This window comes from Manacus vitellinus, unplaced genomic scaffold (assembly GCF_001715985.3).
Source record: "Manacus vitellinus isolate BGI_N305 unplaced genomic scaffold, ASM171598v3 scaffold_15_pilon, whole genome shotgun sequence".
In the NCBI taxonomy this organism is placed as follows: Eukaryota; Metazoa; Chordata; class Aves; order Passeriformes; family Pipridae; genus Manacus; species Manacus vitellinus.
Genome location: NW_021939122.1, coordinates 11,980,065 through 11,997,053, shown reverse-complemented (window position 1 = coordinate 11,997,053; position 16,989 = coordinate 11,980,065). Strand labels below are relative to the sequence as shown.

Here is a 16,989-nt window from a genome sequence, read left to right as displayed (position 1 = left end):
CGGTCAGAGATCGAGCCGTCTCGCTCTACCCCGCCGGGCACCCCGCGCCCGCCCCGGCATCTCCTCTGTTGTGTCGCGCCTGAGAGAGAAATTAACCACTGAGTGTTAAATTTAAGCCGCGCTCCTCCCTCACCTCACCTCTGCTCAGCCGCCCCGTGCCGAAGTTCGGCCTGAGCGGGGCCGGGGTTTGGAGCTCCCACCGGGCATGTTCGAAGCCCCTCCAGTTGCCCCGCTCCACTCATCCTCAGTGCACGGATTCACAGAGCGCTGGCACATCCGATTCAGGAAAATACCTGTGAATTAGTGTGTGCTCATGTCCCAGCACCCTGAGACCCCGGTTGTTCCCAAGGCCTCGGCTGCTGTGCAGCGATCCCAGGTGGGAGAACAGACACCCGATGCCTGGCCATCAGTGCTCCATGTCCGTCAGTTATGAGGGATACAGAATGCAGGACACAGTTCAGCATCCCTGAGACACAGCCAGAGATGAACACTGGGAGCTGCCGGTATGGCTTGTGGTGGCTGAGACCCTTTAGAGGAGATAAAACAGCCCCTGCTTTGTTTAAGCTCTTGGAAAATAGAAGAGTAAAGAATTGTGCAGGACGACCCAATACGGCAGCAGAGCACAGGGTTCTGGGGGCTGTAGCCACAAATCCTTCCTGGTCCCAAATCTCATTCAGCTCATCCTGAGGGAGTTCTGCAGGTCTGCTCCCCCCAGGGAGGTGGCAGGTGTCCCTGAGCCAGAGTGACCTCCTGCTAAACACAGTGAACAGGAACTCAGGAATCCCTTCTGTTTCCCCCCAACTTTGGGCCGCTGCACTCACAACACTTTCCCTGCCTGCTGTGGGAGGACAACAATGCTGCAGATCTCACAGTGGAAGAACAGGATTTGGGGCACCTCTACAATCATCAAAACACCCAGACCAGGTCGTTGGACAGATTGTTTTGGGGTTCCTCACGTGGGATGAGGCTGCAGGACCTCCTCTTTTCATGGATTGAGGGCTAAAATCCCCAAGGCTGCACAGGTACAAGCAAAGCCAGGCAGACAGGACACCCCCACATCCACAGTATGGTGAAGATCCCTACTCTGATGCTCCAGATCAAAGTCAAGTCCTCTTAGCTGCTTCCTCCCAGACATGCTGAGAATTTGGAAAAAAAATAGTGCTGTGCAAATACAGTGGCATTTAAGCTGTGGCCTTTTTCCCTATGCACACAAGAGGGGAGACTTCACTGGGGGTGCATCTCTTCCCAGGCAAGTTGAAAGGATGCAGCAGGGATTTATGTCTTTTTAATGAAGGAGTTTGCAGGTAGGACCCCCTGCCCCATCTGTTCTTCCATTCTCACTGGGAAGGCTCTCTTTGATAGCAGAAGCTAATTGCTGCAAATCTCCAGGGGTGAGCTGTTTGGGGGATTTTGAGGAAGTCTTTGTAAGTAATAGAGGAAGAGAGCTATGCAGGAGAGCATTAAGCAGCCTCTTGGTGGTATTTTCAGCAGGTCCCATCACTGAGGTCATTCCACACAATTTCAGAGCTCTTCATGCCTACTGCTGCTGCCCCAAGGCTGCTCTGCAAGGGACCCCTACCTGAAACCACGTAATACATGTCCTGATGATCCAGATAACACAAAAGATTCTTTTTTTTAAATCATGGCATAGCTCTAAACCCAACAACTTATGAGTTTTTGTAGATCCAATAGGTCAGGCTCATAGTCTAGTCCAAAGCCAAAGGGACAGGCTGGCAAGGTGACTTTCCAGGAAACCGTATTTAAGGGCATTACTTATATATTTAATCTCTAAAATATTACTTAATTGCTGCCCTGGCCTGGTCAAGCATTCTGGGCTGATACACCTGTTTCTGGACTTCCCATCACTGTGTGACAGTCGGGTATTACCTGTTCATTCGTGCTTTTCATTCCAGGTGTTCTGGAAATGCCTCCTGAACACTTGGACCCTCCTCAGCCACTGCTACTGCTACTGCAGTGCGTCCTTGGCACTGGGCCATGTTTGTTTTTTAACCCAAATTTTACTGTTTGCTTTCTATCTTCCCCCACATCACAGCAAGGTGATATTTAAATAGCATAGAGGGGAAATTTGGCCCCTCCTGGAAAATCAGTGTGAGGGTGGCTGGAAATGGTCCCTCATTTCCAAGCACAGCTGCTCACCTAAGGGCTGTTCAACAGACCCCAGCCTTTCCCAAACAGCGTCTGCAAGCCAGAGCATGCAGGATTCCTGCTGGGCAGCAGGAGTGCAGCCCATCACCTCCCACCGCAGCCTCGAAGCCCTCGCTCTTTGCCCGCTACGGGATGGGGCCAGACGCGATTCTGCTTTTCCAGAAGCGCCGTATTTCCCTGCAAAACTCCGCAAGTGCGGTGCCTGCAGGGGACTCGAGGCTTTCCCACTAGATGGAGTCCAGGAGAAAACAGAAATCTCAGCGACGCTGCACAGGTAAGGAGAGAGCAATTCCCATCTCCTGGAACGAGCTGCAAAGCATGGGGAGCTGCGCCTGGGGCATCCCCGCCCTGAATGCAAATAAAGGGGACATCCTTCCGCAGCCTGTGTGCCACGTTGAGTTCTTGATGGAAAAGCAGGTCTGGCTGAGGCCCCAGGAGCTGACCAATCCTTCTTGCCCACCACCCTGGGGAGATGCTCACCCCACGGGGAGATGCTCACCCCACGGGCAGCTGGCATGGACTCTGCATGGCAGATGCTTGCATATGGAGGGTAGCACAGCAAGATCAAAATAAGGAAAAGAGCAACTGGGCTGCTTATTGCTGTGCCTTTCACTTCTCAGAAGCATTTAGATCTGAGCTGCAAGCTCCCCAGGACCAAAAATTGGAGCCAGGCTGACACAGAGGAGGGGAATGCTGCAGGATCAGGTCCCCACAGGCTCAGCACCAGCACACAGTTGCTGCCAAGCACACGCCAGATCTGCCATCTCTCATGTTCAGGGACCCACAATCCCTTTCCCACAGAGACTGTCCCGGCCCGTGTGTCCAAGCCATGCAGCCACTGCCAGCCCCACAGCGAGGGGACCCACAGGACAGCTGTCTGTCCTCACTGCACCCAGGCACAACCTGCCCCACCACCCCTGACATGGAAGCACAGTACCCCACAGGCCCTGTGGTCCCAGCCATGAGCACACAGCCTCTGAGCTCAGACATTTATTTGCTCTCTGGTGAAAGACACGCCACTGGGGCCATGTCCTCCTGCCTTGCTGGCATCTGCTGGCGTGTGGGCACTCAGCAGCACCCTGGGGGACCACAGGTGCCACGAGGACAGCAGGCAGGACCTGGGGCTGCCAGCTGCTCCAGCAGCTGGAAGGGATTGCAGATCTTCTCCTGGAGAGCAGAGAAAAACCCAGGGCAGGATCAGGTCAGAGGGAAGCAAGAGGTAACCTGAGAGTGACATTTCCCCCTTTCTCAAACCCTACCAGTGCAGAGCAACCCAAGCAGACCCCCTAAGCTCCTGGGTCACTCTAGCTGCTTTTCTCTGCTATGAGGAGGAAGCCAAGAGTTTCTCTGGGACTTTGGCTCTGCTTTTATCTCAGAAATGCCTCCTGCTTGGACAGAGACCCAAGAACATCTCCCCTCCCCAAGTACAAGGCTGCGTTTCAGGGATACGCAGCTGCAGGGCATTATCTCCCTTGCCTCTCCTGGCCCATCTACAGGCTGGAGGGACCACCAAGGAGAAGAAAGAGGTTTCCAGCAGATAGAGTGCTTTGTGCTGCAAGGTCAGGGTTGGCAGATAGGGCCAATCTGCTCTCCCAGCTGCTGATGGGAGAGCAATGGGCAGGAAGGAGCTGCAGGGATGGGCCATCACCTCCTCCGGCAGGCTGTACACAGCCACTCCCCTCAGGGGAAGGATGTCTGCCCTTGGGAGACCTCAGAAAAGTCCAGCTGTTAGCCTCACCAGTCCCCACGGACATGTTGGGGGGGGCAAGGGGTTCTCACAACTGGTGGTTAGAGCAGACCCCCCCCTTTGGAGGGCTCTGACTTGGGCTGGGGTACAGTTTGTCCACACTTAGCACCAGGCACCAACCTTGGTGCCCCATAGGCTTCTGCCTGGCCCAGAAGCACTCGGGTGTCTTGGTATCATGCCATAGGCCCTCTGATACCCCAGGGCAACTCTGATGGCACAGGACACCCATGTGCCCATCCCTGAACCCAGCCACAGAGCTGCCTGCTACCAACCTTCGCCCCCTTGCAACAGTTGCCCTGCACTGCTGTGGCACTGGCCCCAGCTCGGATCAGGAACTCCTCTGCAAACCTGGAGCTCTGCAAGATTGCAGCCATCTCGGCATCCACGTCCACCACCTCTCCTTCCTGGGAGCAGAGGAACAGTCACAGGGCTGGGGTCCTGGATATGTGTCCCAAGGGGCCCCAGCCACCCTGCCAGACAATGGAGGGAGAGAAAGCGGGGGCAGATCTTGGCCCAGAACTCTAGAGAAACACCCACAACAACCAAGCAGCGGGCTTCAGACCCTCTTAGGAAGCCACCATGGGTGTCCTGCTTCTACCTTTACTGCAATACAATGCACGGATATGTAACCCTTTCCTGCCCATTTGCACTCCCCTGGATTTATACAGCCCCTCTGCTCCCACTCATCACCCCTTTGACCAAAGCTTGTCCCCCAAATCACAGAGGACACTCCCGAGTGGCACTGCTTCATCAGCGTTAACCCATCCCTACAGACCAAGACTGCTTGCAGGACTCCCTGCACCTTGAAAGTGAAGTTGGCATCAAACACCAGCTCTCGCTCGTGTCCCATGATCCCGCCGTTGTAGATGACCTGTCCTGGCCCGGCCCGGCTGCCACCCGGCACCTTGAACAGGCGGAAGGTTGCAGAAACAAAGCGGCAGTCTCCTGCAAGGGAGAGGTTGGTGGGCTGGACAATGAACACCCAGGCTGGGATCCAGCAGGGCCTGGGATCCCAGCACAATTCCCCACAGCCACCTGGAGCTGACACTCCCTGGTTGGACCCTCACTGATGATGCCCTCCAGCTCCTTGTCTCCGATGGTGATGGGGCTGGCAGTGACCAGGCACGGGGGGCTGAACCCCACCTCCTCAGTGATGCTGTACAGATCTCTCCAGTACAGGGCTCCTGCCAGGCACTCCCCTAGCATGAGACCACAGACACAGGTGATGGAGACAAAGGTCCCACCCCCCATCCCACGTCCCCCATCCCAGAGCCCTACGCACCCCACAGCACCCTGTGCTTCCGGATGGTCTCACTCAGGTGCTGGCTGGCGTAGACATCGCTGAAATACATCTCTCCCCCGGGCTGGAAGGCAGTGAGGAGTGAAGGGAGACCCCCAAGAAGTAAAAGGACAAAAGAGGCACGGGAAATTGGGAACACACTAATGCTACTCTGCTTGGCACCCTCTGCAGAGGTGCCCTCCCATGGCCCCATCCCACATCTCCACCTTGCTGCATCCCGTTTGCTGCTTCCCAGTGGCACCCTAACAGCAGGGGCACCCCAAGCCTGCTCTGGTGCTCTGGACACAGGCCCAGCATCACCTTCAGCACACGGAAGGCCTCCTGCAGCACGGCCTTCTTGTCAGGGGTGAGGTTGATCACGCAGTTCGAGCTGGAAAGGAAGAGACCAAGGCTTATTTGCACTCTCTTCCCCACTGGCTGCAGCACATCCACCAGCTGCTGCGCATCCTGTCGCTTCATGCAGGGTTTGGAAACACCGACTTGACGATGAAAAGGGCAGTTTGTATATTCCCAGACTCTAGCCCAGGATCTGCCTTGGGATTTCCCTACTGCTAACATGTGCTTCTGAAGCAGGTGACCCAGTGGGATGTGGACCCAGATCCCCACCCACAGCCCCGGGGAGCAGCAGGACTGAGGGTGACCCTGCATGGTACCTACATAACAATATCGTAGCTCTCATCAGCCAGCCCAGCATCACCCAGCTTCTCCATGTAGCCATGGAGGAACTCCACATTTGGCTTTCGGTAGCCAAACTTATTCATGTGGTAGGCAATGTGCTTCTTTGCCACTTCAACCTGGTAGGAGAAAGGGAACAATGGTGGGGGGCTACTGGGAGGATGAGGGGAAGACCCAGCTCTGCACTGTACCTGGCCCTCGGTCATGTCTATGCCGGTGACGTGGCCCTGCTCCCCGACCAGCTGGCTCAGCACGTAGCAGTCTCTGCCGCTGCCGCAGCCCAGGTCCAGGATCCGGCATGACAACAGGCACTCCGGGATCACCAGCCCACAGCCGTAGTACCTGGGCAGAAGCTGAGCTGTGCCAGGTGGAGATGCCCCCATGACATGGCTGTCCAGGGGGCTGCAGCCCATGGGGACACAGCAGTAGGGAGAGATCCTGGGGTTTACCTGGCCACCACCTCCTCATGGACATGCTCCAAAGCATCTCTCACTGCCTTGGGAAGGGGCCTGGCAGAGGTGACACATGCATTGGTTTTGAGGTCCTCTGACTTCTGCAGCTCTTTACCATAGTAATCCTGAGACAGGAAGGACAGGGACCACTAAACTATGGCCAGTTGCGCCCTGGGAACTCCCCATGCTCCAAAATATGGGGGCCATGCCTGTGCTCAGCCTGTACATGCCTCGATGTCCTCCAGCACTGGCATTCTCACTTCCACCCAGCTAAAAATTAGACTAATATCACGTATTCCCTTGCCCCCATCCTCCCCAGCTCCCCTTGCTCACATGCACATATGTGTTTGTGCAGGAGGGAATTTAATTCCCATTTGCAATAACTTTGTAGGCTGCAGCCACCACTTCCCTGGCCGAGGAGGGTGTGGGGAACGAGGGCAGGGAAACACCAGGTTGCTCAGCCCCCTCCACCCCTGTGGGCAACAGGAGCAAAGCTGCTGACTGCACCTGACATTTTCCTCTGGGCCCCAAACAAGCTTTATCCTCTGATGGCAGCAGGGACCCCAGCACATCCCCTGTCCAGCCGCCCCGGCCCCCACCCCCAGCTCCCGTAGCACCCCTCACCTGCACCTCCTGGTGGATCTGCTCTCTGCAGGGAGTTGCCACTGCAAGGAGAATGTAGGGCTGGTGCCTGACACCACAGAGATGGGCATCACATCAGGACCTCCTCAAGGCTCTAAACCCCACCTCTTCCCCCAGATACCGGAGCACTTTTTGCTCTCCCCCAGCAGAACCTAAAGAGACACCCCAAAACTTGCAGTCTACTCCTGGGGGCACCTAATAACAGTCCCCCCCTCCCTCCAAAAACACCATCCCAGTTGCCATGAAGGGATGACCCCCCAAAACAACCCTGTAGGGTAAACCCCCTCTCCCTGCTTTGCAGAGAGCCCTCTGGCCTGAGGGTGCCCCCAGGGCGGTCCCAGCACCCGCAGCAGAGGCCCCTTGCTGCCATACTGCCTCCAGCTCCAGCGCCTCGGACGGACTCTGCCCGGCCCGGGCCATGCTCCGCCCCGGCATCCCGTGCCACCCCGCGCCTGGCTTCCATCCCGACACCAGCTCCTGCCTCGCCCAGACCCCAGGCACATGGCACTGCAGGCACACTGGCACGGCGAGGGGAGCTGGCCCCGCTCCCATGGTGGGCATGACCCCATCATTCTGTTTGTCCCTGCATCCACAACCCCAAACCCACTCTGCTGCCTGCCCCCCAACAGCTCTGCACCTCCGTGGTACAGCCCTGTCCCTGCTCGCCCCAAATGCAGGGAGATATAAGTTTAATGCCACAGGGCTGCTCCAGCCTCTGCAGAGGACAGGACGTTGGAGGGGATGAGCCACCTGCAACAAGGACACACTGCCTCTGCAAAGATCCTTGAGCTGAAGCACGATGGGGGACACTGGGGGGCAGAGACCCACCATCCCAAACAGTCTCCCTGCCACACAGGAACTGCCACCATTGGCATCCAGCACAGACTCCACTGCAATTTGGTGGTGTTCAGGACAGCTTTTATTCCCAGCAAGAATATTGCAGCTTCTCCAGTACCTCAGGGAAAACCCTCACTCCCATTGCAAAGCTGGGGATCAGGACCCCACCCAAGGCAAAAATACCCACAATGGCCCCTGGGCTAACAGTGGCACCTTCATGGGGATGCAGGAGCTGTGGTGCCATTGTGTGAAGCCCAAACAGGCAGTGGTCCTGGCAGGAATGGTGAAATCCAGCCCAGGAGAAGGCTCTGCAGCACAGGAGCCAAACCCCAGCAGCGCTCCAACAGGAATGTGGCAGGCCAATGCCCACTCTCAGCCTGACTGCTCCTATCAGCTGGTGAAAAGCACACTCAGGGAAACAAGTGCTTCCCGTGCACTCCAAGTGCTCCAGATAAGTGACATATCAAAAACAAGACACAGTGTTTATAGCCTGGGCCTGGTGTAACTCCCCAGGATGTGAACAGGTCACTAGTCCTCAACAGAGCAGTGCAGAACTGGGCACACCAGCTCATGATGCTCTCCTGCCTACTTCCCAGCTGGGCCTTTGGATACCTTCCCAACCAGATACAAACACACACCACAGCCAAGGCTGCTTCATCAATAGCTGGAGCAGCAGCCCAGGAAAAAGAATGCAGTTGAAGGCTGAATGCAGCGCAGATGGGCTGGCAAGGGGCTGACATTCCAAATTCTGGCACAGTGGAAAATAAGATAACCTCTGACCAGGATGCTGGCCAAACAACATCCAGCTAGACCACTGGCAGAGGTGTGTGCCCAGATTCCTGGTTTCAGAAATTCTGGGCTGGGACTGGCACCTCAGCCAATACTGAAGCACCTCTCGCCCACCCAGGCACTTGCAGCTCCCACTGATTAACATGCCCTAAATAAACTGCACTCTGTGCCACCTCTGTGGCTAAATACAGACCAGTGGCAAGCTGCAAGTACCTGCATTTAAACCCCACAGCTCAACTCTATGCACTTCTTTCCAGGGTTGCTGGTGTGAGCAGAGCACCTCACCCTACATGGCAAGTAAGTGGACACGGGAATTGCTGGAGGGAGCAAAGTTTCAGGTGAGTTGGGTTCAGCTGGGCACAGGTGAGCGTTCCGGAGCAGAGGTGTGGATGGAGGCACATGAAAGGGGACCACATGCCCAGAAACACAGACTCTACACATATTCCAGCTGACATCCAGCATGATCCAGACATAGTTCTGAACCCCAGGGCTGGATGGTAGAAGATGTTTTGCTTCCCTCAGTGCCAGTTGAGACATCCTCGTGCCTTTGGCTCCCCTTCACTTCAGCAAGTGATTCAGCTGGTCCTGAAGGTTTGACGACCGCTCGACGCTGGGGACCAAGAGGAGATTTAGAGTGAGATCTGCTCCCCAGACTGTGCTGTGCTGCCTGTGCCCAAGGGACCAGAGCAGCTCGAGTGCTGACACTACAGCAAAGAGAAACCCTGAGGCTCCCCAACCCACTTCCATGCCCCACAGGCAAGCCTCACTTTGTGCACCCTGCTCTACACAGCTCTGCTCCACACCACCCCCATCTGCAATCACAAGCAACCTCACAGGCTCTATCATGTCAGTGAATGGTATAAATCCCGCCTCTTCACTCAAATTCCCATCTCTTCACAATACTGAAACACTATCCTGCTGGGCCAGCATCTGCTTCAAAGGCAGCTGCAAACACCTTTCCACTCTGCTTTCTGCCATCCTACTCCATCATTTTTCCCTTTCCACACCCACAGGTCCCCCAGAACGGTACTCACTTCTTCTGAATTGCTTCTTGCCTAGATGAGAAAAGGAAAGATAAAAAGAGCATTACAAAACCAAAATCTCAGTCATGATGTTATGTTAAAGAAAAGGTACTTGAACAATGGCTCAGGAGACACACAGAAATCCCCTGTTTCTGGATTAAGGCCTAAGGGACAGCAGTGGTACTGGCTTCTTCCCCTTAGCCCTAGATGTGTCACACATGCTCATGGGCGACATGGTACATGGCAAACATGAGGCAGAAATCTCAGCTCCCACTCCAGAACAGCCTGAGCTGTACCAGTGGAGCTGAAGAGGGCTGGAAAATTCCAGCTCCAGGGTCTGCTCAGCTTTGAAGAACTGGAAAAGAGGGATTGGTCTGAGTAGGCTTCACGCAAAGTCTTTAAGGAGAACAGAAAAGGACTGAGGGATCCACTCAATCCCTGAGAGAGAACATACTTACTGGTACTGTAGATGAGTGGTTATTATAGCCATTTTTCTTAAACTCTGTGGAGAACAAAACAAAGAATGAATGCTTACAAAATCACAGTGCAAGCTGTCCCAATACCCTGGGGAGTCACAGCCATCACTGTATCACTGCACTGCCTACAAAATACCCCTGCCAGTATCTGTCAGCAGTGGCACACTCTCCTCTTCTTTCCCAATGACAGGCACAGATATAAGTGCTTTGTTTCAGCCCACAGTCCCTCCAGCTTCCCATCAGAGAGGTCACAGCTGACTGGGCTACAGGGCACTGGGGGGCCAGTGGCACACATGGGTTTGAGGAAGCACTAAACTATCCTGGCCACCAGGCCTGCTTAACGCATGTATTTCACTTCAGGGCTCTGCGAGCATGTCTGCAAACTGTTCTTATCACCCTCCCCTGCTCCTGTCCCTGGAATCACTGTTGCTCGAGCAGAAGAACACAGCTTACATCTTCCGAGTGCAGGATGGCATCTTCTTGCATCACCATGTTCCTCGCAGCTTGACCCAGGAGCTAAAAGACAAATGCACAGACCAGGCTGTGAGGCAGCAGCTCTGCATTTTCCGAGGCCCCTGTGACGGCTCGCAGGGTGACACTCGGGATGACATCTCGGGGAGCACCGCGGTGCCCTGGGCCCAACATCCATAGGGAGCGTCTGAGGCACCGCTCTCGTCGGTCACCCTGAGAAACAACGTGAGGCAGGGGCAGCCTCCCGCCTCCCAGCGCTGCCAGAGGCATCGAGAGCCCCACGGCGCTGCCCAGCCGTGCCCGCATCCCGGTCCCGCTTTCCTGTCTCTGCCCGACACGGGGATGTGTCCTCGCCTTGGACTACAGCTCCCAGCATGCCCCGCGCCGCCGTATCCGGACGCTCCGCTCTGCACCGGCGGGGCTCGACCGGGCCCTGATAACCGCGCCGTCGCGGCACGCCGCCTCCACTCGGGCGCTTCGGGAGCCTTCAGCACTGCTGGTGAGGGCGATCACGTCGGTGCCGCAACGCTTGTCACCTTCTCGGTCAGAGCCCTTTCACGAGTGCCCTTAATGTACGCGCCTGGGCGTCCGTCGCGCCCCCGCCGCCATCTGCCCGCCCGCCCCGCCCGCCCCGGGAGCCGCTACGGCGAGCGCGGGGCCAAAAGGATCGTGAAGGCGAAGGGCCGCTGTGAGGTGGGGGCAGTGCTGGGAGGGACTTCTTTTTCCAAGGGACTCCGCGCAGGACACATCATCTTCGGACTCACGCGGGGCACGCGGCAATCCCGAGGCTGCCGGGCTGGCCATCACTGAGTTTCTTGCCCAAGCACTCTGACCAGACTTTCTCAGCACTGACCAGTCCTCACCAGCACTGGTGAAGACTGCCCAGCACTGTCAAGTGCTGCCCGTTGCTCCCCATCACTGACCAGGGCTGACAACCGGGGATGCTCTGGGCTTCTCAGCATTCCCAGCCCTGGCCAGTGTTGTCCAGGGCTTCTCAGCACTCCCAGTGCTTGCCCAGCGCTGCCCAGCCCTCCGCACCTGTGCTGCCCATTCCCTCCCGGGCACATCGAGGTGCTCCCAGGGTGGGGACGGACCCCAGTGCCCCACGAACCCCCCAAGCTGTGCCCATGGCACCCAGGACAGACCTCGAGGGCTCGGTTGTCCCCTCACCCCCCACAGGGCCCTGGGGATGGAACCCCAAGGACAGACCCAACCCTGGGCATCCCCTGGCCCCCAGCCCGCTGGATGCAGCTCCCCCACGGCCACCCAGCGCGGCCGTGGCCCTGCTGCCCTCGCCCCCCGCCATGTGCCCACAGCTGCAGAGCTGGCCACGGGCCCAGGCCCGGCTCCCCCCTCCCCGTCCCCCCGATAAGGACCGAGCCCGCCTTCAGGGCGAAGGCGCGGCCCCGCCGGCGCTATACAGGGCCCCCGCGGCTGCCCGCAAAGCCTCGCCGGCCCGCCATGGCGCTGCTGGGCGCCTGCTGCTGGCCCTGCCCTTGCTCTGCACCGAATGCTGGCGCGACGCGGGACCCTCGGGAACAGGGACAGGGACGTGGGCTGGGGCGCCCACGGAGCCTTGCCGGCCCCTGCCGTTCGTCGGGGAGCCTGCTGCAGCTGGCCGGGCACCCCAGCTCACCTGCGGCTGTGGCGCCTGCAGGGACACTACGGCAGCCTCTACGCCCTCTGGATGGGCTCCCACTACGTGGTGGTGGTGAACAGCTACCGGCACGCCAGGGAGGTGCTGCTGAAGAAGGGGAAAGACTTCGCCGGACGGCCCCGCACCGTGAGTCGGTGGCAGGTTTTGGGGGGACCCTTCCCACGGTGGTGTGGGATGAGGCGGGGGCTGCTCCCAAGAAAGGCACCAGCACCCAGCAGGATCCTCCTCCTCTCCCCATCCTGCCCGCAGCAAGCCAGTGGCAGGGCAGCCCCTCAATGCCTCGTTCCCCAGAGCGAACCCTGGGCATCCTCCATCCCGAGGGTGCCTGTTTTCCCCGCAGCTGGCTGCATCTCGGGACATGGGGACATGGGTTCAGGTATCATCAGGCTCCCCACACCCCCTAAGTTTCCTGGGTACCCTAGAGCCCTTGACCCTGGCACCTGATCCCAAATGCCTCTATCAGTCCTTGGCAGGGGGGAAAGCAAAGCTCATAGCTCAGGCTTTGTCTGCCTGTGCTAACCCCCAGCCCCTCAGACCATCCCTGGGATGAGATGAGATGATCATCCGTCGCCCCAGGTGTCACCCTCACAGAGCTGCTCTGCAGCAGGGTGACGCTGGGACTGCCTGTCCCCCAGGTGACCACAGACCTGCTGTCCCGGGGGGGCAAGGACATCGCCTTCGCCAGCTACGGGCCCCTCTGGAAGTTCCAGCGCAAGCTGGTGCACACTGCTCTCTCCATGTTTGGGGAGGGCTCGCTCGCCCTCGAGAGGATCAGTAAGTGCCTCCCCCCAGCCCCCAGGCTCCCTCCCAGCTCTGGCTCCCTCCTGCACTTAATCCAGGCTGGACTTCTCCTTCCTCTGATTCTCTGGGAACCTCTGATTCCCTGGGAACCAAGGGGAGATCCTGACTCAGCTCAACCCCCCTGGCATCCCCTTGCCGAGCAGGCACTTGGTCCCTCTCCTTCCATCCCTGTTACTTTACCCACACCTCTCCCCACACATTTTTTGCCCCCAGCTTTAGTTACCCTCAGTCATAGATGGGGACATTGAGGCATGCTATTCCCTGCTCCACCCAAGAATAGCACTGAGCCACACTTAGAGACTTCCCTGCATGTCTCCATCCACCCTCCTCCTCCCAGCACCCAGCATTGTCCCTTCTGCCCATCCCAGGCCCTTGGGGCTCAGCCCTGGCAGGGGGATGCTCTGCAGGAAGCACACCCTGAATGAGCAGGGACCCCTCTATCCAGCCCCGAGCTGCCCCCTTCACCCCTTGGCTTCACCATCACCACCTCAGCACCCCCTCGCCTGCCTCTCCTCCACCTCAGTCTGCCGGGAGGCTGCATCCCTGTGTGAGACGCTCGGCGCTGCGCAGGATACGGCCCTGGACATGGCCCCTGAGCTCACACGGGCTGTCACCAACGTGGTCTGCTCCCTCTGCTTCAACTCCTCATACCGGCGCGGGGACCCCGAGTTCGAGGCCATGCTGGAGTACAGCCAGGGTATCGTGGACACCGTGGCCAAGGAGAGCTTGGTGGACATCTTCCCCTGGCTCCAGGTGAGCAGGGACATGGGGACTGCCTGTTCCTCTTACCTCAGACAAGAGGAAGGAGCTGGGATGTGTCCTGCAGGAGCCCCCCAGAGTTAGGAGAGTTCCTGCCCTGGTATCCCAGTATCCTGGTTGGCATGGAGAGACTGCCTGGGGACCTGCAGGGGCTGGGCTGGGCTCAGTTGGAGTCCCTTGCTGTAATGTGGCTTCTCTCCCCTAGATCTTCCCCAACAAGGACCTGGCCCTGCTGAAAAAATGCCTCCAGGTCCGAGACCAGCTGCTCCAGCAGAAATTCACTGAACACAAGGTGCCAGTGGGGCCAGGACAGGGAGATGCTTAGGAGCTGCAGGGTGCTGGAGCTGGGATATGCCCAAGACAGCCCAGCTTACACATGTCCCCTGGCAGGAAGCCTTTTCTGGAGACACTGTGAAGGACCTCATGGATGCCCTGCTGCAAGTGAGGCTCAGTGCTGAGAACAGCAGCCCCCCGGTGCCAGGGCTGGAGCTGACTGACGACCACCTCCTCATGACAGTGGGGGACATCTTTGGGGCTGGCGTGGAGACCACCACTACTGTTCTCAAATGGGCTGTGCTCTACCTGCTCCACTACCCTGAGGTAGGGTCTGCACCCCATGGCAGGGGGCCTGAGCTCCCTCCTGCACCAGGGACATTGTGAGGGGCTTTGGGGGAGGGCAGATGCCAAAAGAGATGTCAGGCCCCGCAAATAGGCAGGATCAGGCTGTGGCTATTTTACTTCTGCCCTACACAACCTGACAGGACATGGTGGTGATGATTGGATGTACCCCACTGTGCACAGGGCAACCCCTCCCTGGGCTCCGGCCCCAGTCCTTGCTCCCTTCCCAGGTCCAGAGGAAGATTCAGGAGGAAATGGACCAGAAGATTGGCCTGGTTCGACACCCCCACCTCAGCGACCGCCCACTACTGCCCTACCTGGAGGCCACCATCAGTGAAGTGCTGCGCATCCGGCCCGTGTCTCCCCTGCTCATCCCACATGTGTCCCTTGCTGACACCAGGTGAGACCCCGCTGGGATGCAGCCAGGTTGTGGGCAAGTGACTTGTGGGAGGGAGCAACTGTCTCACTCTGTGTTCGCCTTCCAGCATTGGGGAATACTCCATCCCCAAAGGTGCCAGGGTCATCATCAACCTCTGGTCCGTGCACCATGACGAGAAGGAGTGGGACAAGCCCGAGGAGTTCAATCCTGGTGGGTCAGGGGATGGCAGGGTGGGTGCAGCCCTGGGGGAGGCTTGGTGGTAGGAGGTCAGATCCTGCTCCCACCTGTCGGGGGCATTTGCAACATCTCTGCTTCTGCAGCTCATGGGAGGGACACGCACGTGATGAACTCAGGCAGGTCTTGATCCCTGCTGATGGCAAGTACCCCTTCCCCTTGCAGGCCGCTTCCTGGATGAGCAGGGCCAGCACATCCATTCGCCCTCACCCAGCTACCTCCCCTTCGGGGCCGGGATCCGTGTCTGCCTGGGAAAAGTCCTGGCCAAGATGGAGCTCTTCCTCTTCCTGGCCTGGGTGCTGCAGAGGTTCACACTCGAGTGCCCCGAGGACCAGCCCCTGCCCTCTCTGGAGGGCAAGTTTGGTGTTGTGTTGCAGGTGCAGAAGTTTCAGGTGAAGGCCCGTCTGCGGGACGTCTGGCGAGCGGCCTCATGATGAGGATGAGCCCTGGATCCCAGGCAGTGGTGGGGTGGGCTGGGACAGGCCCATATAGGCCATACCCTGCCTGCCCCGTGGATGTGGGGTTGTCCGAATAAAGATGTTCCCAACACAGCATGGCTCCAGCTACTTTTTGGGCAGGAGATGGAGGGCAGTGGAGGTGTGGGATGTATGGTGGCCCTGCAACTTTCTGTGAGCACTGGGCTGAGCTGGGAGGCTGTGGTGCCTCTGTGGGGCTGCTACCATGAGGGATTTGGGGTGGGGGGCCCGTGCAGAGACAACCATGAGCCATGGAAACTAGCCTCTCCCACAGCTGACCCCGGGAGAAGGGCCCACCCCAGCCAGGAAAAGTGGGAAAACGACCAGTGGGCAGCTTGGCAGTTAGGGATGCCCAGGCTGTGCCCAGTGGCTGTGACCCTGGGTGGGTGGCCTTGGCTGGCCCCTGCCTCAGTTTCCCCACTGGGAGGCAGGAGAATGAACGCATTGCAAGCTGGGAGCTGAGCCTGCCATGGGGCAGGGAAGAGCTCCCCCAGCCCTGCCTTTCTCTGCCCCATCCCAGGACAGTGTGTCCCAACCAGCCCCAGTGGGGGCTCCCATTGCTCAGGGACATGGAGGAGCACCCAGAGGTGCCCGTACCCCACAGGCTGAGCTCAACTGCAGGCCCCCAGACCCAGTGCGTGGGCACCATGGAGCCAGGGGCTGCCGAAATTCCCTGTGCAGCAGTGTGGCATCTCCCACCTGCAAGGTGTCCAGAGCACTCACTGTCTGGCTGGATTTTGGCCATCACTCCAGCAGCAGCACAACATTCCTGTAACACAAGGGGACGCATTTGCTCCACTTTCACCAGAAACCACTGTGCCATGGAGGGCAGCGTGTAATTAGGTTTCTGGTTCCCTATTACTTGAGCTCTTAATATTTAACTAAATAGCTACACAGCTACGGCTCAGGGCCCTCGAGGGAAAGCAGCCGGGGTGGAGGGGAATACCCTACAGAGACCTAGGACAGTGTGACACCCCCAGCCCTGCACATCCTCATATTTCCCCCCTTTTCTATTTCCCTCTGCCCCTCTCTTGTTAGCAGGAAGGAAAACTGACCTAAAACCTCCCCATCACTAAACTTTCTACTCAGTGTGTCAAAACGTAGGTGTTCTTTAAAATCCCAGCACTCGGCTTTCATGCAGCCCCTTCATCATCCCCCATCTGATGCCAAATGGGTCCTGTGGCATGAGGATGATGAAGATAATGTGTTTGCAGCCTGGCATAGCACTGGGAGCATCCTCCCTCCTCCCAGTCATTCTCCCAGGGGACTCAGGGTAGTAGCGAGGAGCTGGAGGAAGAATTGCCATGCACACACCTGCCCCAGGGACAATCCTCAGGGTGATTTGTGCAGCTAACTCCCCGGGCAGAGGGAGTACAGCAGGAGCCCAGCCCCACTGCTGCCGCACAGAGTCTCTGCTGAGCCCCACACTCCTTCCCACTCCCCTGCCTGTTTCCATCACACCAGGGGTGCCATGGGTTTCCAATCCCT

The 16,989-nt window shown here is 58.1% G+C and overlaps 3 protein-coding genes across 4 annotated transcripts; 1 reads left to right on the top strand and 2 right to left on the bottom strand.

The window, feature by feature from the left end:
- Window positions 1-3,165: 3,165 nt before the first annotated feature.
- Window positions 3,166-7,525, bottom strand: AS3MT (arsenite methyltransferase). Of its 2 annotated transcripts, XM_018069271.1 has the most exons (11): window positions 7,355-7,525; window positions 6,965-7,005; window positions 6,338-6,465; window positions 6,080-6,230; window positions 5,871-5,989; window positions 5,514-5,583; window positions 5,196-5,277; window positions 4,981-5,112; window positions 4,716-4,858; window positions 4,186-4,317; window positions 3,166-3,333 (listed from the first exon to the last, which is right to left on the bottom strand). In XM_018069271.1, the coding sequence occupies exons 1-11, from the start codon at window positions 7,443-7,445 to the stop codon at window positions 3,235-3,237; spliced, it is 1,188 nt and encodes a 395-aa protein (XP_017924760.1). In that variant the 5' UTR covers window positions 7,446-7,525; the 3' UTR covers window positions 3,166-3,234. The 2 variants fall into 2 exon arrangements, with proteins under 2 accessions (XP_017924760.1, XP_017924759.1); XM_018069270.1 differs by having other exon boundaries at window positions 5,871-6,230.
- Window positions 7,526-7,883: 358 nt separating this feature from the next.
- BORCS7 (BLOC-1 related complex subunit 7) lies at window positions 7,884-12,040 on the bottom strand. Its single transcript, XM_029958576.1, has 6 exons — window positions 11,999-12,040; window positions 11,046-11,129; window positions 10,531-10,622; window positions 10,089-10,181; window positions 9,643-9,663; window positions 7,884-9,218 (listed from the first exon to the last, which is right to left on the bottom strand). Exons 1-6 carry the CDS (start codon window positions 12,038-12,040, stop codon window positions 9,167-9,169), a joined length of 384 nt encoding a protein of 127 aa, XP_029814436.1. The 3' UTR covers window positions 7,884-9,166.
- LOC103766987 (steroid 17-alpha-hydroxylase/17,20 lyase) lies at window positions 12,034-15,573 on the top strand. The gene is made up of 8 exons (XM_018068904.3): window positions 12,034-12,360; window positions 12,870-13,008; window positions 13,559-13,788; window positions 14,000-14,086; window positions 14,185-14,394; window positions 14,643-14,812; window positions 14,898-15,001; window positions 15,191-15,573. Exons 1-8 carry the CDS (start codon window positions 12,088-12,090, stop codon window positions 15,457-15,459), a joined length of 1,482 nt encoding a protein of 493 aa, XP_017924393.3. The 5' UTR covers window positions 12,034-12,087; the 3' UTR covers window positions 15,460-15,573.
- Window positions 15,574-16,989: the final 1,416 nt, after the last annotated feature.

Coding starts and splice junctions, on each gene's coding strand:
- LOC103766987 (XM_018068904.3), top strand. CDS start 12,088: ATGCTGGCGCGACGCGGGACCCTCGGGAACAGGGACAGGGACGTGGGC. Junction 14,087..14,184: donor AGAAATTCACTGAACACAAG/GTGCCAGTGGGG, acceptor GTCCCCTGGCAG/GAAGCCTTTTCTGGAGACAC. Junction 14,395..14,642: donor ACCTGCTCCACTACCCTGAG/GTAGGGTCTGCA, acceptor CTCCCTTCCCAG/GTCCAGAGGAAGATTCAGGA.
- BORCS7 (XM_029958576.1), bottom strand. CDS start 12,040: ATGGCGGGCCGGCGAGGCTTTGCGGGCAGCCGCGGGGGCCCT. Junction 10,623..11,045: donor AAGGCTCCCGAAGCGCCCGA/GTGGAGGCGGCG, acceptor TTTGTCTTTTAG/CTCCTGGGTCAAGCTGCGAG. Junction 9,664..10,088: donor ACCACTCATCTACAGTACCA/GTAAGTATGTTC, acceptor TTTCTCATCTAG/GCAAGAAGCAATTCAGAAGA.
- AS3MT (XM_018069270.1), bottom strand. CDS start 7,445: ATGGAAGCCAGGCGCGGGGTGGCACGGGATGCCGGGGCGGAGCATGGC. Junction 5,113..5,195: donor GAAGCACAGGGTGCTGTGGG/GTGCGTAGGGCT, acceptor GTCTCATGCTAG/GGGAGTGCCTGGCAGGAGCC. Junction 3,334..4,185: donor ACTGTTGCAAGGGGGCGAAG/GTTGGTAGCAGG, acceptor TCTGCTCTCCAG/GAGAAGATCTGCAATCCCTT.